The sequence below is a fragment of the Podarcis cretensis genome (genome assembly GCF_951804945.1).
Source record: "Podarcis cretensis genome assembly, chromosome: 8".
NCBI lineage: Eukaryota > Metazoa > Chordata > Lepidosauria > Squamata > Lacertidae > Podarcis > Podarcis cretensis.
Window position 1 is genome coordinate 87,001,416 of NC_137177.1, and position 26,557 is coordinate 87,027,972.

General features: G+C 47.9%; 1 protein-coding gene across 1 annotated transcript in view; it reads right to left on the reverse strand.

Moving 5' to 3' along the window:
- Window positions 1-1,513: 1,513 nt before the first annotated feature.
- Window positions 1,514-26,557, reverse strand: part of GFRA2 (GDNF family receptor alpha 2) — a 432,056-nt gene continuing 407,012 nt past the window's right edge. The window contains exon 8 of the mRNA XM_079987537.1: window positions 1,514-1,651. Within this exon, the coding sequence (XP_079843663.1) occupies window positions 1,646-1,651 (6 nt within the window). The 3' untranslated portion in view covers window positions 1,514-1,645. The remainder of the gene's footprint in view (window positions 1,652-26,557) is intronic.

Consider the following 26,557-nt stretch of genomic DNA (forward strand, 5'->3'; position numbering starts at 1 on the left):
GTTTTCCCAGTAGTGATATATGGAAGTGAGAGCTGGACCACAGAGAACGCTGATCGCTGAAGAATTAATGCTTTTGAATTATGGTGCTGGAGGAGACTCCCATGAGAGTCCCATGGACTGCAAGAAGATCAAACCTATCCATTCTGAGTGCTGAGCCCTGAGTGCTCACTGGAAGGACAGATCCTGAAGTTGGGGCTCCAATACTTTGGCCACCTCTCTGGAAAGACTCCCTGGAAAAGATCCTGATGTTGGGAAAGATGGAGGGCACAAGGAGAAGGGGACGACAGAGGACGAGATGGTTGGACAGTGTTCTCGAAGCTACCAGCATGAGTTTGACCAAACTGCGGGAGGCAGTGGAAGACAGGAGTGCCTGGCGTGCTCTGGTCCAGGGGGTCACGAAGAGTCAGACACGACTAAACAACTAAACAACAAAACAACAGCCTAAGACAACACCACAGTCATACATGCCTCTTTGATAAAACTAGTTTCTCACTTCGCTTGCCAGCATATCATGCCTTGCGAATTCTCCATCTTCTTTTGGGCCTAACATTCATACTATTCATGACAACAGCCCATTATGAAAACAGCACATCTCCAGCTGGAGTTCCCTGGGCAACCCAGGGGTCTCCCTGGGGTACAGCACTGCATGTGTGCTTTGTCCTTGAGCAACCAGGAGGAAAAGGGCCCGGCGGGTAACAAGACAGGGTGAATTACAATGCATGCAAAGCAGCCTGCAGAATCCAGGGGGACAACAATGGGTGTCTAATTTCGCAGGCACACCAAGCCTGATGTGCTGCACCACCAAAGATTGGTTTGTTTGTAAGATTTAATTGGTTTGGAGCGTTCATAATGTCCCAGCGTCATGGCAACTTAAGTTTAAGAATATGGATCCTCTGTTTAAGAAGACACAGCCATACATCAATGTGTTGAGCTGCCTCCAGTCAGCAGCCTGCTGTCTGGGTAGGTCTGGGCAGTTTGCCAAGAGAAACTGCTCTGTTCCCTCAAGGACTCATCCCCCAACTGTCTAGGAAAGTAGTTGAAGAGTGGAGCACCAGCAAGAAAAGGCTTGAGTTGCCAACAGCAGGGCTGTTGAATTATGGTGTTGCTGAGTTGGGAGGGACTCTGTGATGGCCTGGGATTCGGACTCAGATGCTGAACCTGAGAGATCCCAGCCTGCACAGGATTCCCTGCCTCCAGAACCAGCCGGGGCTGGGGCATGAGCCTGAAGGGTCCTCACCTGTGCTGGGTCCTCAGGTGCAGGCATCAGCTGAGTCTGCTCTGGCTCCTGAGGTGAAGGAGGACCCATTGCCTGCAGGTGCTCCACTCTCAGCCCCGTCAGAGGAAGCTGAGGTTGCCTTTGGGTCCAGTAACCCTCCAGCCTCTCCTGAGCTGCAGAGGCTCAGGGCAGAAAGGTGGAGGGAACTAAGTTCCCGCAGGAGGAGTGCTCACCTCCAGGCCAGGGGCCGCCCTATTGTTGGGTGCCAGTTTCTGCCTGAACCCTGGCCTGCTTTCCTGCCTGAGCTTCTGACCCGTCCTGGTTCCCTGCTTGCAAGCCTGTTCCTGACTTCACCCGACTCCCTGCCCTGCACCCAGCTTCAGCTACTACGGACTGCCTCCACGTTGCACCTTTGACCATGGACTGGACTTAGACCTCGCCTCTCAGGTAACCCACCGGACCAGCACAGAATCAGAGGGTCATCTAGCCCAACCCCTGCAATACGGGAATCACAGCTAAAGAATCCCTGGCAGATGGCCATTCAGCCTCTGTTTAAAACCTGCTATGAACGAGAGGCCACTCCTTTCCAAGGGAGTCGCTTCCACGGTTGAGCAGGTCCAACCCTCAGAAAGTTCCTTGTAATGTTTAGTCCGAACCTCCTTCCTTGTCATTTGAATCCATTGGTTCAGTCCTACCCTCTGGAACAGCATAAAGCTGCTGGGAGAGATGGGAAAAGTCAAAAAACAGTTGCAGCATTTGGGGTGTCCTTAGTCGAGAGAGAAGTTTCCCAGTTGGCCATGTGGTTGGCCACTGAGAGGATGCTGGACTTGATGTTAGATCGGCCTGATCTAACAGGTTCTTTTTATGGGGTTCAGTGGGGAGCAGGGGGCGGGGAGAGATCTCAGAGGACAGCAACACCAGCCTTGAATGGAGAGCCTCAAATTCTGGACAGCTCTTCAGGCACTGGGCCAATGCAGGGAGCTGTCCAACAAGATGAAGTCTGTACTGCGCCTGGGTAGAATCTGAGGTGTTGGCTGAGATTGAAATCCCACAGGCAAATGCAGACAGAAAGCAGCAGATAATACAGTCAAGGAACAGCAAGAGAGGAGGGATCCAGGCAAAGGCCATTAAATCAGCTCAAACATGCAGCTGACCAAAGGCCTGCCAGAAAGGATAAAGGTAAAGGTAAAGGGATCCCTGACCGTTAAGTCCAGTCGCGGACGACTCTGGGGTTGCGACGCTCATCTCGCTTTACTGGCCGAGGGAGCCGGCGTACAGCTTCTGGGTCATGTGGCCAGCATGACTAAGCTGCTTCTGGCGAACCGGAGCAGCGCATGGAAACGCCGTTTACCTTCCCGTCAGAATGGTACCTATCTATCTACTTTGATGTGCTATCAAACTGCTAGGTTGGCAGGAGCAGGGACTGAGCAATGGGAGCTCACCCCATCGCAGGGATTCGAACCGCCAACCTTCGGATCGGCAAGTCCTAGGCTCTGTGGTTTAACCCACAGCACCACACGCGTCCCCGCCAGAAAGGATATTGCAAGCCAAAATGCCGTTATGGGACAATGTGTCAAAAAAGTCTCCCTGGGAGCCTGGGAGGGGGTGGAGGGGAGGGAGAACACAGTGACTGCAACAGAAGTCAAGTGAACCATTGCTCTCCCCCTCGTTTTTTCCTTTCAGTTGTTGCTTCTCAAAATATTCCCAAGCGAACTCTGCCATTTGTGAGGGACACACGCACACACACACACACACACACACACACACACACACGTGCCCGCCCGCCCTCCTGCCTGCCACAGAAGAGGTTTCTTACTTGGTCTGAAAGGCTAATTTTAAAAGCCCCAAGACAAATCGGTCGTTGCTTCTGCCATGACTCAGAAGTTGCAAATTATCCCAAATTAATCCTCATTGCTCCTAAATCTACTGCTCGCTTTTCAGAAGTAACTAATGCTTGTCTTAATCACATCTCTGCCATGCCTTTGTGTGTCACCGAAACAACATGTTCAATAACACCGAATTTCGGAGTTGATGATTGCTCCCCCTGTGTAATCAGGCCCGGTTGAATGGAAAAATTTGTACAGCAGCAATTAAAATAATGAAAGTGAACGTCAAATGACATGCAGCCTGTCACCTGCCTCCGTGTCCTGGTGCATTGTGGGAGCCCTATTATTTTTGGTGCGCCACAGATGGAAGGGAAACAAGCCACAAAGCAGCATGAAAATACGGGGCTCAGATGCCCAGGAACGTGCAAGTAGGACAAAGAGACTGGTGGGGAAGCTGCCATCACAGCAGCACCAGGTGGACCCTGCTGCGGTTCTCCTCCTCCTCCTCCTAAGTCCATCAAATACTCTACCAGAAGATCCAGCATTGAGCCTTGAGATGCTCTGCTTTAGAATGATAGGAACACGGAGTTGAGCAGGACTTGAAAGTCATCTACAGTGGTGCCTTGCAAGACGAAATTAATTCGTTCCGTGAGTTTTTTCGTCTTGCGATTTTTTCGTCTTGCGAAGCACGGACTTTGGAAAAGCTTCAAAAATCACCAAAGTCTTCAAAAACCTCAAAAGAGGCTACCACACCGCGTGCTATGAGTTGCTCCTCGAAGTGAATGCACGGTTTTAAGACAAAGGAAACAAACTTGCAAGACGTTTTCGTCTTGCGAAGCAAGCCCCTAGGGAAATCCGTCTTGCGAAGCAACTCAAAAAACGAAAAACTCTTTCGTTTTGCGAGTTTTTCGTCTTTCGAGGCATTCGTCTTGCGAGGTACCACTGTAGTTCAATCCCCTGACTCGGTACAACAGCAGCATCTATAGAATCATAAAATTGTAGAGTTGGAAGGGAGTCCAAGAGTCATCAGGCCCAAACCCCTGCAATGCATGATTCACAGGTAAAGAATCTGACCTTTGCTTAAAATAAGATTTTTTTCAAAGAATCTGGGGACACTTTTTTAAAAAAAGATTTTTTTTTTTAAAAAATAAAGATGTAATATCTTCTCTTTTGTGGTCTCCTCTGTCACACGGCCTTCCTCTGGGCCTCAGCCTGCTCTTTTGGAGCGTTAGCTGCCGTGGAGTAGGCTTGGGTCGGTCCTGGGCACGACCACATGTCCTTGCCCTCCCACTGCTCTCCTACCTCTCCTCCTCAGCAGCAGCGGCACAGCAAGGTCAGGGCTCCCCTCTTTTTTCTCCTTCCTCTTCCTCTCTCTTCCTTCTCCTTCTCCTCTCCTCCTTCTCACTGCGGCAGCTCCAGGGGTTTTCCTAGCCCTGGAGCGCCACTGGGCAGTTGGCCGGGTGCCCAGGCGCTCTTGCTCCCAGCTCGATATGGGTTGTGGGAGGGGGGTCAGCGGTTCCCCCAGTTAACGTGGCAGGCGTCCCTGGTTCCCCCTCGGCAGTGGCAGTGGCAGCAGCAGTCTCAGCGGCCCGGAGCCAGCCTGGTAGCGCAGTTGGCTCTGGCTGGCTTCAGGAGCTGCTCGCTGCCCTGGCGCCCACCATTTTGCCTCGATAGAAGTCCCCATATGATGTGTCTTGTGCCGTTGAACCAATCACGCAACATTAATTCTCTACTAATAAATCTACAACACTTAAAATATAAATCCGGGGATATTAAATGAAATCCGGGGACATTCTGGGGATGGATTTTGTCCGGGGACAGATTTGTAAATCAGGGAACTGTCCCCGGGAAACGGGGATGTCTGGTAACCATCGCTTAAAACCTCAAAGAAAGGAGAGTTCCACCTAACCGAAGGAGTACATCCTACTGTCAGCTGGCTCCAATCCTCAGATGTTTAGTCGGAGTCTCCTTCCTTGTAACTGTCAGCATCGCCCTTGAGCCAGTGTCACCAACTGGACTCATGCACTTCAAACCCGACTGGGCTAGGCGAGCTGGGTAGCACTTCCAGAGACCATCTGGTCAAAGTGCTGTGGACTCACAGCTTAGAGCTGTGAGCACCGGATTCACTTCCACAATACAGTCGTCGCACAGCAGAGTATAGCAGAGTCTGGCAGTGTATAAACAACTCGGAGAGCAGCTCTGTAGAATATCTTCTTTTATTCTATAACTACAGCTATAATACAAAACTATATACAGAGCTAAATAGGTCTAAGCATAAATGAATGCTGCACTGAGTGTCTGCAGCTGCTCTTAGCAGCAACCTTATCTCTACACACGATCTCTAACACTCAGTCTCTCTCTCTCTCTCCGACACACTGACTGACTGACTGACTTGGTGCTGGAGCTGAATAAGTAGAAAGCAGAACACTGCTCCTCCTCTCTGGAGAATCAGCAGACTCGTCAGGAGATTTTTGGATATGGGAGGGGTGAAGTCTCCTCAGTAACTTGAAGCCATTGGTTCGAGATTCCGACTAAACATCAGGAAAAGAAGTAAGAGCTGTTTGACTCCCGCAAGAGGTGGTGGACTCTCTTTATTTGGAGGTTTTCAAACAGGTCAGGCAGCCACCTGCCTGGGATTCTTTAGCTGTGAATCCTGTATTGCAAGGGGGTTGACTAGATGACTCCTTGGGGTCCCTTCCAACTCTAAGATTCTATGTGGGTGGGGGAATGAGAGCACGATCCATGAGAAAAAGGATAATTAATATCTGAGACATCTTCTGCATGGTTAAGCTTACATATGTGGTAAGAACCAGAGAAGGCAAATGACAGAATAATATCATCATCAATATTATAATGTACCTTGGTTCTCGAACTTAATCCATTCCTGGAGTCTGTTCGACTCCCGAAACCATTTGAAAACCAAGGTGCGGCTTCCGATTGGCGGCAGGAGCTTCCTGCGCTCAATCAGAAGCCGCGTAAGCCGCATTGGACGCTAGGCTTCTGAAAAACATTCGCCAACCAGAACACTTACTTCCAGGCATTCGGGAGTCGATTTGTTCAACAACTAAGCCATTCGGGAACCAAGGTACCACTGTACCTTGTGTTATTTGGAACCTTGTGAGATTAATTACTGTATTTTTTGCTCTATAAGACTCACTTTTTCCCTCCTAAAAAGTCAGGGGGAATGTGTGTGCGTCTTATGGAGCAAATGCAGGCTGCGCAGCTATCCCAGAAGCCAGAACAGCAAGAGGGATTGCTGCATTCACTGTGCAGCGATCCCTCTTGCTGTTCTGACTTCTGAGATTCAGAATATTTTTTTTCTTGTTTTCCTCCTCCAAAAACTAGGTGCGTCTTGTGGTCTGGTGTGTCTTATAGAGTGAAAAATACGGTAATTTGTTTGGTTTTGGTATGGAAATTTGTTACTCTCTGTTTAGTTCTAGATATCCCTTTCTACTTTTATTTTATTTGGCATCTGTTATTATACTTGTTATGTTGGAAATAAATGTATGTTGTTGTTGTGATAAAATAATAATTCTGCTGCCTCATCCTGCCTTTTGTCCATGTAATTTGGTGCGCTGGGGAAACAGAGGCAGGCACCAATCAATAACTGCCTGTGAGCAGAGCGTCCTCAGCTGTTTGGCATCTGTCAGAATCACCTTCTGCACAAATTCCCAACAGGAGCACAGCCGCTCAGAGGGAGCCAGGAGGAAAGCAGGAAAACTGCCATTTCCAACAATTACAGCCATTTAATAAGCGTTAATAAAACAACGGTCATTGCACAAGGCCCTTTCCAAAAGCTTTTTATGAGTCAATCATATATTTTCATTAGTTATGGTGATGAAGCCCTAACATTTTATGGGCTGGTTTAGTGTTTCATTTTGCTGTGCTTTGTGATTACTCCGCTAACATTTCTAGATGACATGGGCCATTTTCTTTCAATTTTTTTCTCTCTTTTTTCCTTTCTGCAAAAATGAAGCATTTCCCGCAAAAGTGCAGCCGTAAATGGCACCAACTCCCATCTGCCTGTGGAGGGAACGGACCCATTAAAGGCTCTGAATTCAATTGTGAAAGCCACACCATTGTCGTCATCATTAATATGCCGCGGAGCAGTAGGGGGAAATGTTACGATAAGGTAATTGTTTAAGCAATGTGGGAGCCATTAAGGTGACTTTTGAAGCAAGACTACTGATAGATGTTGCTGGGCTGGAATAGCCAATCAGGATGTTGGTGGCAGTGCCCAAAATGATCGAGGGAATGCAGCGACGCCCCTAGGAAGAAAGCCTGGGGTGTTTGGGACTTTTTAGCTGCGAGAAAAGGTGAGGAGGTGGTGGCATGATACAAGTTGATAAAATTATGCCTGGTGTGGAGAAAGAAAATGTTTTCTCTCTCTCTCATAACACTAGAACTCATGGAATGAAGCTGAATGTTGGAGGGTTTACAGCAGCCAAAATACACACTTTGTGCAGCTTAAACTGTGGAACTACCCCCCATAGAGATGTGGTTGGCGCTGTGGTCTAAACCACTGAGCTTGCCGATCGGAAGGTCGGCGGTTTGAATCCCTGCGACAGGGTGAGCTCCCATTGCTCGGTCCCTGCTCCTGCAAACCTAGCAGTTCGAAAGCACATGAAAGTGCAAGTAGATAAATAGGTACCACTCCGGCAGGAAGGTAAATGGTGTTTCCATGCGCTGCTCTGGTTCGCCAGAAGCGGCTTAGTCATGCTGGCCACATTACCTAGAAAAACTGTCTGCAGAAGCAGACAAACATTGGCTCCCTCGGCCAGTAAAGCGAGATGAGCACCGCAACCCCAGAGTTGTTTGCGACTGGACCTAATGGTCAGGGGTCCCTTTACCTTTACCTTGCCCTCCCATAGGAGGCAGTGATGACCACCAATCTTAGGTTCTTATGTTCTTAAGATTCCTGGTAGCTGCAGCTGAGCTAGAAGAGACAACTGGGATGAGCATCTCTTCCTTCCATGGGAGTCTGAGTGGAGAATGCCTGCCTGCAGCTTTCCAACCCAAGAGCCTCATAGCAGGAGAAGCCTGGCCAGCCCTCCGATGTCCTGGCAGAGAGATTTGAGGAGTCCCAAGAGAAGGAAAACTATCAGCTGCTGCAGCAGCAAATGGCCAAAGAGAGAGGGATGCCTCTGGGCTGTTATGGGGCTGCCTTCAGAGTCTCCAGGTTTGGCAGGAGGGATTCAATCCTATCCCAACATTTAGGCTTGCACAATGAAAGCAGATCACGGCACTCTGGCACGGCAAATCCACTAAAAAAAAAAAAAGACTTTTTGCTGCTGGGAAAGTGCATTGCAAAGCACTCATAAATGTGGGATAAACAACTGATGAACGGAAAGAGACGAGGAAATCAGGATGAATGCAGGGCAGAGGCTCATTGCTGTATAACAAATCAGAATGAAAAAAAGGCAAATACAATTCTAGGCAGCATTAACAGAAGTCTAGTGTCTAGGCTGTGGAAGACAGGAATGTTAGGTTTCTGTTTGTGCCACTGGTGCAGTGCTTGGAGTCACAGGACTCTGTTTACATTCCAGGGATTCCAGACTGTTGGAAGTCTCACGGGAGACGGGAGACGGATGTTGATATTACTGTTTTCCTGTTTCTTTGTATCCAGTTGGCTCTCTGCTTTCACAGAGAGAGGATGTTTCTTTTCTGTCTGCGTAGTTAGAAATAAAACTCTTTGCAATGTAGCTCATATTTCTCGTCTTTCCCTGCGTGCTGGTTACTTTGCGTAATGGGGGAATGTGCCTGGAGCCTCATCAAAGGCTCAGGTCGTTAATCACATCGGAGGACTCGACTGGAGGTGTCGCTTGGTCGAAGGAGTGCCTGGTGTGCCTTGGTCTGACAAGGAGTGCCTGGCGTGCTCTGGTCCATGGGGTCATGAAGAGTTGGACACGACTAAACGACTAAACAACAACAGTGTCTAGATTAAGGGAAGTCATAGTCCCACCCTATTCTGCCTTGGTCAGACCACACCTGGGCTCGATCTAGACACATCAAAGTGGTGTTTCAGTTAAACACCTTGTAAACTTTGTATGAGAAACCGGGTTCGCAAAACCGAACTCTACAGTGCCATCTGGTGTCGCAGTGTTATAATGCATATACAACACATATACTGTAAAACGGTTTTCCTTTGCCAATGTAGCTGAGTCCCTGGAATCCTGTGTCCAATTCTGGGCACCACAGTTTAAGAAGGCTATTGACAAGCTGGAAGGTGTGCAGAGGAGGGCAGCCTCCTTAGTCTGGAAACTAAGAATTCTGATGAATGGTTGAATGAGCTGAGTATGTTTAGTCTGGAGAGGAAAAGATTGAGAGGTGAAAGGATCGCCATCTTCAAATATCTGAAGGGCTGCACCCTTGACAGATGGAGCAAGATTGTTTTCTTAAGCTGTGATTCCTATTGCAGTGTTGGACTAGATGAAGAAGAAGGAGAGTTTGGATTAGATATCCCGCTTTATCACTAACCGAAGGAATCTCAAAGCGGCTAACATTCTCCTTTCCCTTCCTACCCCACAACAAACACTCTGTGAGGTGAGTGGGGCTGAGACACTTCAGAGAAGTGTGACTAGCCCAAGGTCACCCAGCAGCTGCATGTGGAGGAACGGGGAATCGAACCTGGTTCACCAGATTACAAGTCCACCGCTCTCAACCACTACACCATGCTAAAGGTCCCTTCCAACTCTACAATTCTATGATTTTTTATTGCCTCACCTCCTTGTCAGCTCTGTGCAAGCAGAACAGATGAATGCTCAGTTTACGAGATTGTCAGCAGGAGGCCTGGGTGCAACCCCCCCCCCCCCGCCCATAATTGTCCTTAACTTGTTTCCCTCTGGAACAGCAGAAAACTAGCTGGCTCCCTCCAGCTTGTCAATACACTTCTCAAATTGTGGCGCCCAGAACTGGACACAAAGGTGGCATCTGACCAAGGCAGAATAAAACAGTGCGATAACTTCCATGGATCAGGACACCAGATTTCTTTTGATGCAACCTAGAATTGCTTTAGCTTTCTTCACTGCTGCATCACTCTGTTGACTCAAGTTAAGCTTGTGGTTGGCTAAGATCTCTAGATCCTTCTCCAGTGCCAGATTTACGTATAAGCTAAACAAGCTATAGCTTAGGGCCCCACTCTTTTGGGGGCCCCCAAAAAAAATTAAAGAAAAGAAAACTGGACGTACATTTTCAAAATATAAGATAAAAAACAAATAAAATAAAACCTACATATAGCAACGGTGTTTTGTGTTGTGTAGGCTCCTATGATGTAAGCCATGGGCCCCACCTACTAGCCTGTTCCCTAAAATATCACTGGTTTGCTCCTTTCTATATATAGGGTGCCTACATTCTGCATGGATGGTTTGCATGGCAACGTGTGCAAATGGCTTTAGATACCTATTAGGTCCATAAATTACCATATAGCATATATTCAACACAAAAAACCAGCAACAATTTGTTGTTGACAAAGGACAGCTGGACATATAAAGGGCCCCCTTACCTTCAGTAGCTTAGGGCCTCATCACACCTAAATCCGGCTCTGTCTTTCTCACATATACTGCTGGCATGCCAGGTGCCTCCCATCTTATACTGGTGCAGCTGTTTTTTCTGCCTACATGTAGAACCTTACATTTGTCCCTATTGAAGTATATTTTGTTAGTTTGGGTCCAGTTTAGAGGCTCCCTTTCTGCTTCTATGCTTTGTCCCTCACTTTCCTCCAAAACGATAGCCCAGCAGCCTCAAACTGCTGTCAGCGTCAGTATTCAGTACAGTGGTACCTCTGGATGCAAAGGGGATCCGTTCCGGAGCCCCGTTCGCAACCTGAAGAGAACGTAACATGTGTCTGCACATCTGCGCATACACGGGACGCGACTCGCCGTTTCTGCGCATGCGCGTGACATCATTTTGCGCATCTGCGCATGCGCAAGCGGCAAAACCCAGAAGTAACCCTTTCCTGTGCTTCCGGGTCGCCATGGGATGCAACCTGAAAGATGTAACCTGAAGCTAACGTAACAAGAGATATGACTGTATTAGACTGGCCTGCATTCCATCTTTTTGGCCCAGTCCTTCTCCCATGGGCTCAGAGGAAGAGGCACCTTTGCAGCTTGCTCGGGTGCCTGATGCCCGTGAGTCACTGTCGCTCGGGTGCCGAGGACTCGTCGCGGGATCAGGAGAAAAACAGCTCCTCCGTTTAATAGAGCCATCCTCAAGGACACGGAGGCAGCAGCAGCTATTGAGGCACAATCAAAAGTGAGGTTTGAATATCAAACGGTGGCTCTGAAAGGCCGGGAATTAGAGCTTCCTTGCTGAACAACCACACCGCTAATCTGAAATGAGAATCTTGAGGGAAGTAGATCCTTTTCAAAAGAATGCTTGGAGGTGGAAGGGGGTAGATGCTGCCTCTTCCCACTTCTTCCATTAGGGGCTTAACTAAGGAGCAGTCTAAGCAGTGACAGCATTTATCTCCAGAGGCAATCAGCTTAAATGTGTCCCATTATCCAGTCACCTGCTACCGCACTCCACATCAGCCTGCTTTCAACATGCGAAGGAACGGATGCAGAGCCAGTAATTGCTTGTCTTTTCAAAGGAAGAGCAGGGAGCCAGAAGCCACCTGATGCCAGCCCCTCTCCGCTGCAGGAGAAGCAGGGAAAGGCTCCATCTGGCAGCCAGGTGAGATCAGATCAGCAGGCCTCGGGATGGCAGTGCAGCCGCCAGCCAGCGAGAAGGCTTGCATTGCAGAGCCCGAGAAGCCTCCTGTGGAAGAGACCTAGATCTTTCTGGAACGCAATTGTTGTTGTTGTTTAGTCGTTTAGTCGTGTCCGACTCTTCGTGACCCCATGGACCAGAGAACGCCAGGCACTCCTGTCCTCCACTGCCCCCCGCAGCTTGGTCAGACTCATGCTGGTAACCTCGAAAACACTATCCAACCATCTCGTCCTCTGTCGCCCCCTTCTCCTTGTGCCCTCCATCTTTCCCAACATCAGGGTCTTCTCCAGGGAGTCTTCTCTTCTCATGAGGTGGCCAAAGTACTGGAGCCTCAGCTTCACAATCTGTCCTTCCAGTGAGCACTCAGGGCTGATTTCCTTCAGAATGGAGAGGTTTGATCTTCTTGCAGTCCATGGGACTCTCAAGAGTCTCCTCCAGCACCATAATTAGATTATGGTGGAACGCAATTAGATTGTCCCTAATAAGAGCAGCGGGTGGCGTTGTGGGTTAAACCACAAAGCCTAGGACTTGCCGATCAGTAGGTCGGCGATTCGAATCCCTGCAATGGGGTGAGCTCCCTTTGCTTGGTCACTGCTCCTGCCAACCTAGCAGTTCAAAAGCACGTCAAAGTGCAAGTAGATAAATAGGTATCGCTCCGGCGGGAAGGGAAACGGCGTTTCCGCGCGCTGCTCTGGTTCACCAGAAGTGACTTAGTCATGCTGGCCACATGACCCGGAAGCTGTACGCCGGCTCCCTCGGCCAGTAAAGCGAGATGAGCGCCGCAAACCCGGAGTCGGCCACGACTGGACCTAATGGTCAGGGGTTCTTTTACCTTTACCTTTAATAAGAGCCATAGGGTAATAACCTGCTGGATCTAGCCAATCATGTAGGGTTACCAGATTTTTTTCAAAGAATCCGGGGACACTTTTTTTGTTTTTGAAAAGAGGAAAAAAACTGTTATTTTTTGAAAAATTAAGAAGTAATATATTCTCTTTTGTGGTCTTCTCTGTTGCACGGCCTTCCTCTGGGCCCTGGCCTGCTCTCTTGGCGTGCTAGCCACCACGGAGTAGGCTTGGGTCGGGCCTGGGCTCAGCCATATGTCCTTGCTCTCCCGGTACTCTCCTACCTCTCGTCCTCAGTGGCGTGGCAAGGTCAGGGCTCCCCTCTTTTTTTTTTTAAAATTAAATTTTTTATTACATTTTCAGTTTACAGAAAAGAAAAAGAAGGACAAACCAGAAAAAAGAAAGAAAGAAAAACAATCCAACTTTCAAAATACATTTTTAGGTTACTAACTGGACTTCCCCACATCTCCCTCACCCTGCGTTCTTTACAATAAACATATCAGCAAATTATTACCTTGTTTCGTATCTTATTTATATCTTTCAGAGTGTTTTACTTCTAAATTTAAAGTACCTTTTGTCAAATATTTATACCTTAAGATAATACATAAAATAACTTTAAATTTCAACTTTTTCTTACTTATAACTTAACTTTCTACTTTCCTAATCTAATTGCAGGAGCTAAAATTTCCAAGTCATGCAGATTCTTAACATTCATACAACTTATAATGTTTTTGTAAATAGTCCTTAAATTTCTTCCAGTCCTCTTCCATTGTCTCTTCTCCCAGATCTCGGATTCTGCCAGTCATTTCAGCCAGTTCCATATAGTCCATCAACTGCGTCTGCCACTCTTCCAGCGTGGGAAGGTCTTGTATCTTCCAATATTTTGCAATGAGTATTCTTGCTGCTGTAGTTGCATACATAAAAAAAGTTCTATCCTTCTTTAACACCTTTTGGTCCACAATGCCCAGGAGGAAGGCCTCTGGTTTCTTAGGGAAGGTGTACCTAAACACCTTTTTTAACTCATTATAGATCATTTCCCAGAAGGCCTTCACTTTTGGACAAGTCCACCAAAGATGAAAGAATGTCCCTTCAGCCTCCTTACATTTCCAACATTTATTATCAGACCGATGATATATTTTTGCAAGTTTGACTGGGGTCATGTACCACCTATATATCATTTTCATAATATTTTCCTTCAGGGCATTACATGCCGTGAATTTCATTCCAGTGGTCCATAACCTTTCCCAGTCTTCTAACATAATGTTGTACCCAATATCCTGAGCCCATTTTATCATGGCTGGTTTGACTATCTCATCCTGGGTGTTCCATTTAAGCAGCAAGTTATACATTCTCGAAAGCGCCTTGGTCTTAGGTTCCTCCTTCCCCTCTCCCCCCCCTCTCTCTTCCTTCTCCTCTCCTCTTTCTCACTGCGTCGGCCCCAGAGCGCCGCTGGGCAGTCAGCTGGGTGGCCGGATGCTCTCGCTCCTGGCTCAATTTGGGTCACGGGGGGGGGGGGAGCTGTTCCCCCAGTTGATATGGCAGGTGTTCCCAATTCCCCCTTGGTAGTGTCGGCGGCGGCAGCAGTCTCAGCAGCCTGGAGCCAGCCTGGTAGTGCAGTTGGCTCTGGCTGGCTCCAGGAGCTGCTCGCTGCCGGGGCATCCGCCATTTTGCCTCATCAGTAGTCCCCATATGATGTGTCTTGTGCTGTTGAACCAATCACGCAACATTCATTCCCTACTAATAAATACACTTAAAATATACATCCGGGGACATTAAATGAAATCCGGGGACGGATTTTGTCCGGGGACAGATGTGTAAATCTGGGGACTGGCCCTGGGAAACGGGGACGTCTGGTAACCATAAACCAATGGCCCTTTTAATCCAGCATGCTGTCCTCACAGATGCCCCAGTGGAAAAGCCACGAGCAGGATTCGCGCACAAGAGCCCTCTCCCGTCTTGTGGTTTCCAACAGCATCACTGCCTCCAGCTGTGTGGTAGAAGAACATAGCCAGTTATGCCATGTTTCCTTTGTTTGAAATCCATTTTTGATAGCACCCGACCCCACAAAGTGAGATAATTGAGGGGTGGGTGTTGGGGGGGTGGGTTTACTGTAGGACCCTTCCTTCTAACATGGGTGCCATGAGGGCCGTTTTTGTACACAGGACTGTCTGTGACCCAAAACCCCTGCAGGGTTAGCACACACTCAGGAACATTGATTGATTAAAGGTAAAGGTACCCCTGACCATTAGGTCCAGTCGTGGCCGACTCTGGGGTTGTGGTGCTCATCTCGCTTTATTGGCCGAGGGAGCCGGTGTACAGCTTCCGGGTCATGTGGCCAGCATGACTAAGCCACTTCTGGCGAACCAGAGCAGCGCACGGAAACACCGTTTACCTTCCCACCGGAGCAGTACCTATTTATCTACTTGCACTTTGACGTGCTTTCGAACTGCTAGGTTGGCAGGAGCAGGGACCGAGCAATGGGAGCTCACCCCATCGCGGGGATTCGAACCACCGACCTTCTGATTGGCAAGCCCTAGACTCTGTGGTTTAACCCACACCGCCACCCGTGTCCCTTATTGATTGATTAAGGCTCCCTTAATGGAAATGGCTAAATAATACATGCTCATTTGTCCTGTATTAGAAAGAGGGTAGATTCTTTCTCAGTTCATTTGCCTTTTCCTGAAGGCTCTTCCCTTCCCACTTACCTGCAGGCAGACGTCTTCACTCATTCTGCAGCCCTGCTCCTTGCACATTGGGTTCCCCTCCTGCCTGCCTGCCTGATTTATCTCCCAGGCAAAGGTTTCATTTCACTTGGAGGAGGTTCAAAGTAAAGGCAGCCCTGTTACAGACTTAATTGGGCCATATTTCAACCTGAGTATATCTGTTCAATGTAGATTCCTTATCTCAGGTCCATAAAGTTTTATTAAGTGATATATCAGGGAATATACATATATGAAGTTCGAATGCAGTGTGCTGGCTAATGCCATTTCGGAAACAAGGAAGGGAGGTGAGCAGCTATCCTCCCCAGCTGGTCCATCACTCTTTCGGTAGGTCTCACTTCCTCTGGCCAGCTTCTCCCTGCCAGACACTTCCAAACCCAACCGCAGCTGCATCTGTCAGGCCTCCGCAATGCTTAAAAAATGTGGCTGCAATTTACATTTTTATTCGTAAGTCACCTTGGGGTTGATTCTCTCCTGGAAAGGTGGGAGATAAATGTCAAGGAAGAAAGGAAAGAAGAAAAGATCGCACAGAAGACGGATCAAGCTTGTTTTCTGCTGCTTCTGAGGGCAGGACCCAAACCAATGGATTCAGGTGGCAAGAAAGTAGATTACGACTAAGCATTAGGAATAACTGCCTGGCAGCAAGAGCTGTTTGACAGTGGAATGAACTAATTGGAGGGTGGCAGATTCTCTTTCCTCGGAGGTTTTTAGTAGACGTTGGATGGTCACCTGTCAGGGATTCTTCATCTGTGATTCCTGCATTTCAGGGGGGTTGCACTAAATGCCCCTTGTGGTTCCTTCCAGCTCTACAATTCTATGATTCTATGAAACGCAGCCACATATAGGTGAAAGGAAACTGCTGGACATTATTTCTAGCCTCGAAAAGGGCAAGGAGCAAGCACCGTATTTTTCGCTCTATAAGACGCACCAGACGATAAGACGCACCTAGTTTTTGGAGGAGGAAAACAAGAAAAAAATATTCTGAATCCCAGAAGCCAGAACAGCAAGAGGGATCTGGCTTCTGGGATAGCCTGTTGTTATGTACTGAAATTCTCACCCTGGGCCAGCAGGGGGATACTGTAGATAGTTATGCAAATAAGGGATCGAAAGTGACGTTCAGTGATTGGATAGTTTTAGAAAGTTGTTATAGTTACATTTTACTGGAGCTCTATATAAGAAGGCTGACTGAACCCTTCAGTTCAGTTCTGTCCTGGCCTGTGAATAAACAAGAGCTGTTTGAAGAATCGCTGTGTCGTCTAATATGTTCACCCACAACTTAACACCTCTTGCTGTTCTGGCTTCTGGGATAGCCGCGCAAAGCTGCTCCCGGACAGCGGGATGAAGGCACTTCCTGCCCGGAAGAGGCTGTGCCCTTTGTCCCTTCCCCCACCTCCCGCAAAAGCCAGCCAAGAGCCGCATGCTCTTTAAAGGGAGTGCGGTTCTCGCGGACTTTTCTACAAGGTGGGAGAAGGACAGCCCATCAGTGACAGGCTGCCCTTCTCCCTCCTTGGGGAAAAGCCTGCAAGAGCCGCACTCCCTTTAAAGAGCGTGGGGAGCGTGTTTGCAGCTCTTGGGGGCTTTTCCCTAAGGAGGGAGAGTGGACTGACGGGCCTTCGCGCGGCTAAGCCAGAAACTAGAACAGCAAGAGGGAGCGCTCTTCTGGCTTCTGGCTGTTCTGGCAACCTGCATTCGCTCCATAAGATGCACACACATGTCCCCTTACTTTTTAGGAGGAAGAAAGTGCATCTTATAGAGCGAAAAATATGAGGATAGAGGGAGTTCCATTAAGGCTCAGAGAAAGTAGAGCACCTTCGTAAATGAAGGGCGAAGTGAGGCCAAGCCAGCAGAAATTGTAGAGCTAATTGACCTGGGTTCAAATGGTATCCCTCCAAGAGTTATTAAAGAAGTCAAATGGGAAGTTGCCGACCTTCTAACAAAAATAGGTAACACGCCCCTGTACCAGAGATCTGGAAAGGAACCAACATGACACCCGTTTTTTAAAAAAGATTTGGGAAATTGCAAAGCAGTCAATTTACCAAAGGGGTGGAAACCCCCCTTCTAAAAGCCTGTGGGGTGCATTGCCTCCTTACAAGCACCCCAGGGGCTGCATGACAGTTGTGGGTGGGCCCCAAAAGTGAGTGTCGTGATGATGCATGCACACATCACATGCATGTCAGATTCAAGACCCCCAACGCCTCCCTGCCTCCCGGGTTCTCTGTGCATTTTGTGTGGTCATAGGATGTGTCAGTAAACAGGTGGGCAGGTCCAGGAGGTGCCTATGGGGCCCCCAGCCCCTGGCTTTGAGCCTCCACCCATCAACTGCACTTGGAGCCAGCGGTTTATTATGGCACACTGTGCCCTGATGCCCTGAACCAGGTTGGGTGGGTGGAAGTGCAAGAGTTCTCAGGCTAGGGACGGATGCTAAGAGACAACCCAGAGTGGCTCCGGGCTAAAGGTTTGCAGGCTGAAGTGCATAATAATAATAATAATAATAATAATAATAATAATAATAATAATAATTTATTTATACCCCACCCATCTGGCTGGGTTTCCCCAGCCACTCTGGGTGGCTTCAAAAAAACAACAACAATAAAATACTGTAATACATCAAACATTAAAAGCTTCCCTAACCAGGGCTGCCTTCAGATGTCTTCTGAAAGTCTCGTAGTTGTTGTTCTCTTTGACATCTGGTGGGAGGGCGTTCCACAGGGCGGGCGCCACTACCGAGAAGGCCCTCTGCCTGGTTCCCTGTAACTTGGCTTCTCGCAGTGAGGGAACCGCCAGAAGGCCCTTGGCGCTGGACCTCAGTGTCTGGGTAGAACGATTGGAGTGGAGATGCTCCTTCATATATACTGGACCAATGCCGTTTAGGGCTTTAAAGGTCAGCACCAACACTTTGAATTGTGCTCGTAAATGTACTGGGAGCCAATGTAGGTCTTTCAAGACCAGTGCTATGTGGTCTCGCGGCCGCTCCCAATCACCAGTCTAGCTGCCGCATTCTGGATTAGTTGTAGTTTCTGGGTCACCTTCAAAGGTAGCACCACATAGAGTGCATTGCAGTAGTCCAAGCGGGAGATAACCAGAGCATGCACCACTCTGGCGAGACAGTCCGCAGGCAGATAGGGTCTCAGCCTACGTACCAGATGGAGCTGGTAAACAGCTGCCCTGGACACAGAATTGACCTGTGCATCCATGGACAGCTGTGAGTCCAAAATGACTCCCAGGCTGCGCACCTGGTCCTTCAGGGGCACAGTTACCCCATTCAGGACCAGGGAGTCCCCCACACCTGCCTTAGCTTGCAATGAATGCAGCGGAGCAAGCCTCCATCACATCTGTGGCCTTGAAAACAAGGAGTTCCTCTCAAATTTCCCCCTGAGCTTTGCCTAGCTGGTAGCCCTTCAGAACACGCAACAGGGAGTACTTCTTGGTCTCTCATTTCTTATGATGGTACTCCCTACTTACCCGTCTGTATCTTATTGCACACATACAGATAACCAGTCTGTCGTTTTTTTCTTGTGAATGTATCATTCAGTGCCAGCCTTGGCTTTGTTTTTATGTGTTAGTCTCAGGAAGTTCTGTTCTGCTATTTCGGCTGTGTGGATAAAATTTAACGGAGAGAGAGAGAGAGAGAGAGAGAGAGATGGATTATACTGGATTATACAGTGGTACCTCAGGTTAAGTACTTAATTCATTTTGGATGTCCGTTCTTAACCTGAAACTGTTCTTAACCTGAAGCACCACTTTAGCTAATGGGGCCTCCCGCTGCTGCCGCACAATTTCTGTTCTCATCCTGAAGCAAAGTTCTTAACCCGAGGTACTATTTCTGGGTTAGCGGAGTCTGTAACCTGAAGCGTATGTAACCTGAAGCGTATGTAACCCGAGGTACCACTGTATATTATATATATTCATGGATAAATAATTTTTTATTCTTTATACCCCGCCTATCTGGCTGGGTTTCCCCTGCCACCCTGGGCAGCTCCCAGCAGAATATTAAAACCACAATAAAACACCGAACATTAAAAGGAAACATGGTGTTTCCTGCTTGGCAGGGGGTTGGACTCGATGGCCCTTGTGGTCTCTTCCAACTCTATGATTCTATGATTCTATGAAAAACTTCCCTAAACAGGGCTGCCTTCAGATGTCTTCTAAAAGTCAGATAGTTGTTTATTTTTTTTGACATCTGATGGGAGGGCATTCCACAGGGTGGGCGCCACTACCGAGAAGGTCATAGAATCATAGAATCATAGAATCATAGAATCATCAGAGCACTCCTGACATATGGTTGTCAAGCCTCTGCTTAAAGACCTCCAAAGAAGGAGACTCCACCACACTCCTTGGCAGCAAATTCCACTGTCGAACAGCTCTTACTGTCAGGAAGTTCTTCCTAATGTTTAGGTGGAATCTTCTTTCTTGTAGTTTGGAACCATTGCTCCGTGTCCGCTTCTCTGGAGCAGCAGAAAACAACCTTTCTCCCTCCTCTATGTGACATCCTTTTATATATTTGAACATCGCTATCATATCACCCCTTAACCTCCTCTTCTCCAGGCTAAACATGCCCAGTTCCCTTAGCCGTTCCTCATAAGGCATCGTTTCCAGGCCTTTGACCATTTTGGTTGCCCTCCTCTGGACACGTTCCAGTTTGTCAGTGTCCTTCTTGAACTGTGGTGCCCAGAACTGGACACAGTACTCCAGGTGAGGTCCTCAGGGTCCCCTTCCAAATCTTCTATAATTCTATGAATACCAGTTGCTGGAAGCCACAGGAGGTGAGGAGACTCATGGGCTCATGCCCTGCTTGTGGGCTTTCCCATGGAGCCTCCGGCTGGCCACTGTGAAAACAGGATTCTGGAGGAGATGGGCAGGCTCATCTTCTGTACTTCGGTTATGTTCTCTGGCTGGCATGCAAGTCAGCCAAGGCTAGCGGACATATTTGGAAACCACGTCCCCAAACGAAACCACAGGATATTCACAGATGAGAGAAGCAAGCATGGTGAAGGGTATTAGGGGGTCTTTGGTGGCTGTGACACCTGGCAGCGAAACGACTTGCAAATCCTTGTGGCTTCTGGACCATGAAACCAACACGACAGAAGCATCCCTCGCATGTCTTTATCACTTCCAAACCAGCAGGCAGATGCTCACTTCCTTTCCAAGCCCCCCCCCCCCCACATTGAGCGCCCGCTCCCTCCCTCTTTCGCAAGCTACCCTTCCTTCTGTTGCAAAGAAGATAAAGTCAACAGCTCCTTTGGCAGGCGAAGGTGGGGAGACAACCCTTCATCACACCTGGGATAGCTTTGGAGAGAAGGCTTGCCTTGTTCAGATCCCGGCTTGCAAGTAAACAAGGCCAGGGGGTTGGAATGAAACTCAGGAACCTCATTTTTCAGGTGAAAATGGTTACTATGCTGAGGATAATTTAAAACTGACATTTGTCACACCAAGAAGAATTTGAAACCCAGGGAAACTACAGTCATCGAGTCTGTTTATTTGCACATTGCAGTTATTTATTTTTTACAGATACAGTGGTACCTCGGGTTACATACTTTTCAAGTTACAGACTCCACTAACCCTGAAATAGTACCTCAGGTTAAGAACTTTGCTTCAGGATGAGAACAGGAATCGTGCTCCGGCAGCACAGCAGCAGCAGGAGGCCCCATTAGCTAAAGTGGTGCTTCAGGTTAAGAACAGTTTCAGGTTAAGAACGGACCTCCAGAACGAATTAAGTACGTAACCAGAGGTAGCACTGTACAGCATGTTCAACCCAGTACTGTATATATAATGCATTATAATGCAGCATTATCAATTCAGCAATTATAGTTCACTTGAAAGATATGCTAGGTTCAAATGAGCATAAGTGTACCAGTGGGTACACTTATACCCACATATAATATATCCAATACCAATCACATCAGTATTACATAATAATAATAATAATAATAATAATAATAATAATTTATTATTTATACCCCGCCCATCTGGCTGGGCCTCCCCAGCCACTCTGGGCGGCTTCCATAGAAAGCAAAAATACAATAAAATATCACACGTTAAAAACTTCCCTGAACAGGGCTGCCTTAAGATGTCTTCTGAATGTCAGGTAGTTGTTAATTGCTTTGACATCTGCTGGAAGGGTGTTCCACAGGGCGGGCGCCACTACCGAGAAGGCCCTCTGCCTGGTTCCCTGTAGCTTTACTTCTCGCAATGAGGGAACCGCCAGAAGGCCCTCGGCGCTAGACCTCAGCGTCCGGGCAGAATGATGGGGGTGGAGACGCTCCTTCAGGATGCATTCATCTATTCCAACCTCCTGCAACACAGGAATCTCCAGTTCTCCAATCTTGAATCCCAATTCAAGTCTTCAGCAGCATCAGCTACCCCTCCCAGTTTGGTGTCACCTGCAGATTGTATAAGAACCCCCTCAATACCTCCATCCAGTTTTCACAAATAATTCTGGCAGCAGTTAGGAGATGTTGCATTAATTCCCTGTCCTCTATTAGTCCAGGTTCAGGTGGGTAGCTGTGCTGGTCTGACGCAGTCGAAATTATACATACATACATACATACATACATACATACATACATATATATATTGTCAGAGCTGCCTCTAGGTCCCAGCTCACAGAGGACCAATGCTAGGCTGTCGTAATGTACAAAAGTCTTTATTGAAGTTCAATTTCCGTTTCAAAGCCGCAGCGCGCAGCCCTACATCTTAAACCCTAGATCGACGAAGTCCCGTCTGAGTCTCCTCCCCTCTGACACCAGTTTAAGATCCTAGCCCTGCTCCACCTTTTCCGCTGCTCTCTCCTCTTCTGGTTCCTCCTGCCCGCTGGGGCATTGCCCTTTCTGGACTCTTCCGACGCTGAGTCGCTTAGCTCCTCCCCCTGCCTCCTGCGGGCTTTAGGACCTGGTTCCCAATCCTCATTCTCTGCTGTCCCGCGCTCCTGTACATTTGAACTTGCCTCTTGCGCCAACCCAGTGACCTTTCTCCTAACCGTTACACTACTTCGGTCACTGCTTCCCTCTTCCGGGATACTGGCCGGATCTGACCTCCCCTCCGTTGTCCGACTTTCTGATGGAGGCGTGGTCAGCCCTGCCTCATCTTCTCTCCCTGGTGGGGAATGCACTGGCCCCGATCCTTGGGACTCTTCCCCCCCACTCTGCTCTGGTGGGGAAGCTGGTCCTGATTTCCAACTACTGCTCTGGGAGTCCCTGCTGCCCCCTTGCTCCTGGGGCGTTCCCCTTGGGAACCCCCTACCCCTGGCCACTGGCGCCCCCTTCTGTGAATCTTCCGATTCGCTGGAGAGGCTCATGGAATCCCTCGGTCCACTGTCCTCTTCTCCTACGCTCCCCTCGGATTCTTCCCCTTCGCTCTCCATCTCCTCTCTTCCCTGTGCCTCTGCTCCTGAGCCCCTGACATATATATATATATATATATATATATATATATATATATATATATTATAATAATGTCCAGTAGCACCTTAAAGGTAAAGGTAAAGGTACTCCTGACCATTAGGTCCAGTCGCAGACAACTCTGGGTATGCGGCGTTCATCTTGCTATCTTGCTCTATAGGCCAAGGGAGCTGGCATTTTTCTGCAGACAGCTTGACAGGAGCAGGGACCAAGCAACGGGAGCTCACCCCATCGCGGGGATTCGAACCTCCGACCTTCTGATCAGCAAGCCCAAGGCTCTGTGGTTTAATGATAAGTAATTCAGTAATTAAGTTTAATGATAAGTAATTCAGCAACTGGGGCACTAGAGACAGCGCGGGTGGCGCTGTGGGTAAAAGCCTCAGTGCCTAGGGCTTGCCGATCGGAAGGTCGGCGGTTCGAATCCCCGCGGCGGGGTGCGCTCCCGCTGCTCAGTCCCAGCGCCTGCCAACCTAGCAGTTCGAAAGCACCCCTGGGTGCAAGTAGATAAATAGGGACTGCTTACTGGCGGGAAGGTAAACGGCGTTTCCGTGTGCTGCGCTGGCTCGCCAGATGCAGCTTTGTCACGCTGGCCACGTGACCCGGAAGTGTCTCCGGACAGCGCTGGCCCCCGGCCTCTTGAGTGAGATGGGCGCACCAACCCCAGAGTCTGTCAAGACTGGCCCGTACGGGCAGGGGTACCTTTACCTTTTTTTAATTCAGCAACTTCTCTTTCAGCAACTATGGAGAGACCTGGTCTTAATAGAGATATTATATTCTCATTACATATGCTAATCATCTGCATACTATCCCTTGCTTTTTCCTTTAGGAGTAATTGCAGTCGTTAACAGTTGCCAACAGGTTTACCATACCCATTGAGTCAATCACCCATCTCCTACTACCCTCCTGAGAAAAACCCCACCCCACCCTCCCACTATATATAAGGGTCTGGTGACTTCTGTTTCAGTGTATCTGAAGAAGTGTGCATGCACATGAAAGCTTATACCAAGAACAAACGTAGTTGGTCTCTAAGGTGCTACTGCACATTTTTTTAATAATAATAATAATAATATATATATTGACTCTATTAGTCCAGTTTATTTAATCAATTGGAATAGTAAAATTAGAGGATCCAGGAGTAGAACGTATTCAGTTATTACTTCTTCTTTTTTTTAAAAAAATAATTTTTATTAACTGGCCAATCACATCAAATTAAATCACATCGCATAAATTCCAAATTACAAAGCCAAATTTTTAAATTTTGTTGGGGGAACCCATACTTCAAGATCCAAAGGGGGATTCAGATCATCTTCTTATTACTGCGTTAATGTCCAAATCAGTCCCAATCAGTCCAGACAAAGTTCATAATTCTATCCAGTCTTATCTTGGTGTTGCCACATCATATCTTGTTCGTATAATTTCTCTTTTTCCTTTACGATCTCTTCTGTTAGTCTCCTTAAGCCGATAAGCAAGTATAATGATCCTGTGTGGATTTCCCGTTCCTCCAAACTAAGTCCAGATGGTTTCCATATATCTCCTTCGTAGATAACATCACTCTTTCCATCATAAATTAGGCATTGTCACTCTTAAGTCCCACCGAGAAGTTGATTTTTCTCTTTCTCCTCCCAGACCCAAGAGCTCCAACAATGCCTCCCAAAATGGAGACGGCATTTTAAACTGCGTCATTCCAAAACTCTTAGTTTTCCAGCTTTGTCTTGAAACATTGCTTTGGTTCGAAAGTTTATCTCCACACAGTCTTAAATCCACAGCTTAAGTCCTTAATTTCTGACTCATTAGGGGAGGGGATTCTTGTTTAATCACATAAAAAAAAGGAAAGGCAGGTTTTTTCCCTCCTCCCCCCTCAGTCATTTGTTGTACCGTATCTTGACGTATCTTCTCATATTTTATTCTTGTCTTGTTATCAGAGATCTCTTCTGTCAGCAGTCTTTACTCCCCCTCCTTCCTTGAAGTATGTGCAATTTATCTCGTCCAAATTGTTTCTTTTGAAGATTCTTGCAACTAGAGGCGCGGATCAGGGACGGCGTCAAGGAGTGCTGGAATCCCACAGGAGGGCTTTGTGCCTAGTGCCCCCACCCCCACAAATTCGGGGGTGGTATAGGGCACAGCAGGCAAGGGCCGTCCCCCCCACAATCCTGGGGGGGTTAAGGAGGCTAATTACCCCCATCATAGCCTCCAAATTACCTCGTGTGGGTCGGAGAGATGTTATTGTCAGCCATCTTCCGATGCGCCACCTAGTGGCCCCACCCCGTATTCAGTTATTACTTCAATGCTCATTGCTATATCTTCCCGTTGGGCATGTCTAGAATATATGCCATATCCCAGAACTTGCAGCCTTAAACCTCAAAAAGGCATCTCTGGCTGTTCTGCATACCAGGCTAAGGTGTTCTGGTTCCTCACCCCAAAGCCACATAGTTCAGAGGTGGCTGCCTGGGCTGTGTAGCAGCTGCTGAGCTGTCAGTGAAGGGTGACCTGTCTAACATCCCCTTGCATAAATATCTCCCTTCAAGTGGAAAGCTTAATTACATTGTGGTTGGACTATTATAACCTGCTCCGTATGTGTCTGCTTTGAAGAGTGCTCAGGAAAAACAGCCAGCTCAAAATGCAGCAGCCAGACTTTTGACCAGGTCGGTTATGTGTGAAGGACACAAATTTTGATTGGGATGTAATTTGCAGCCTGACCCTTGTATTAAAGGTCCATGCTTTGGCCCAATTGACTAGAAGGATTGGGAATTTCATGTAAATGTCTACTGCAGCTGAGTTTCACCCAGGTGAGATTGTGGACCAAGGGTTTGGAAATCAAGCCTTGTGAGGAACGGTTGAGGGAGTTGGGGATGTTTGGCCTGGTGAGGAGGAGACAGAGAGAAGATGTGAAATCCATCTTCAAATATCTGAAGGATATGAAAGATGGACCAAGCTTGCTTTCTGCTGCTCCAAAGCCAATGGCTCCAGAACCAATGGCTTCTGATCACAAGAAAGGAAATTCTGAACAAACATTAGGAAGAACTCTCTGATGGTAAGAGCTTTCCAGTAGCACCTTAAAGACCAACTAAGTTAGTTCTTGGTATGAGCTTTCGTGTGCGTGCACACGAAAGCTCATACCAAGAACTAACTTAGTTGGTCTTTAAGGTGCTACTGGAAGGAATTTTTTTATTTTGTTTTGACTATGGCAGACCAACACGGCTACCTATCTGTAAATGATAAGAGCTGTTTGAAGAAGAGTTTGAAGAGTTTGGATTTGATATCCCGCTTCATCACTACCCGAAGGAGTCTCAAAGCGGCTAACATTCTCCTTTCCCTTCCTCCCCCACAACAAACACTCTGTGAGGTGAGTGGGGCTGAGAGACTTCATAGAAGTGTGACTGGCCCAAGGTCACCCAGCAGCCACATGTGGAGGAGCAGGGAATCGAACCCGGTTCACCAGATTACAAGTCCACTGCTCTTAACCACTACACCACACAGTTTGACTGTGGATCTGACTCCTCAGAAGGTGGTGGACTTCATTGGACATGTTTAAACAGTGGATGGATGGCCAGCTGTCCAAGATTCTTTAGCGGTGTTTCTGCATTGCAGAGGGTTGGACTAGACAACCCTTGTGAGGTACTTTCCAACTCTAAAATTCTTTGATTCACGAATAACAGCAGTGTCTAAGGCATGGGGAATGTGGGCATTTTCATCCTCAAAGTGTTTAACAAATATTCCCAGTCCGCTTCTGGGCCAAACTGAAACAGGCCCCGATCTACACAGCTCCGCTCTGCTGCATGGCATTCTGAGGATGCAATGGGGACAGGAAATTCTCATTCTTTCACTGTCATCACCACCAGAGAGCAGATTT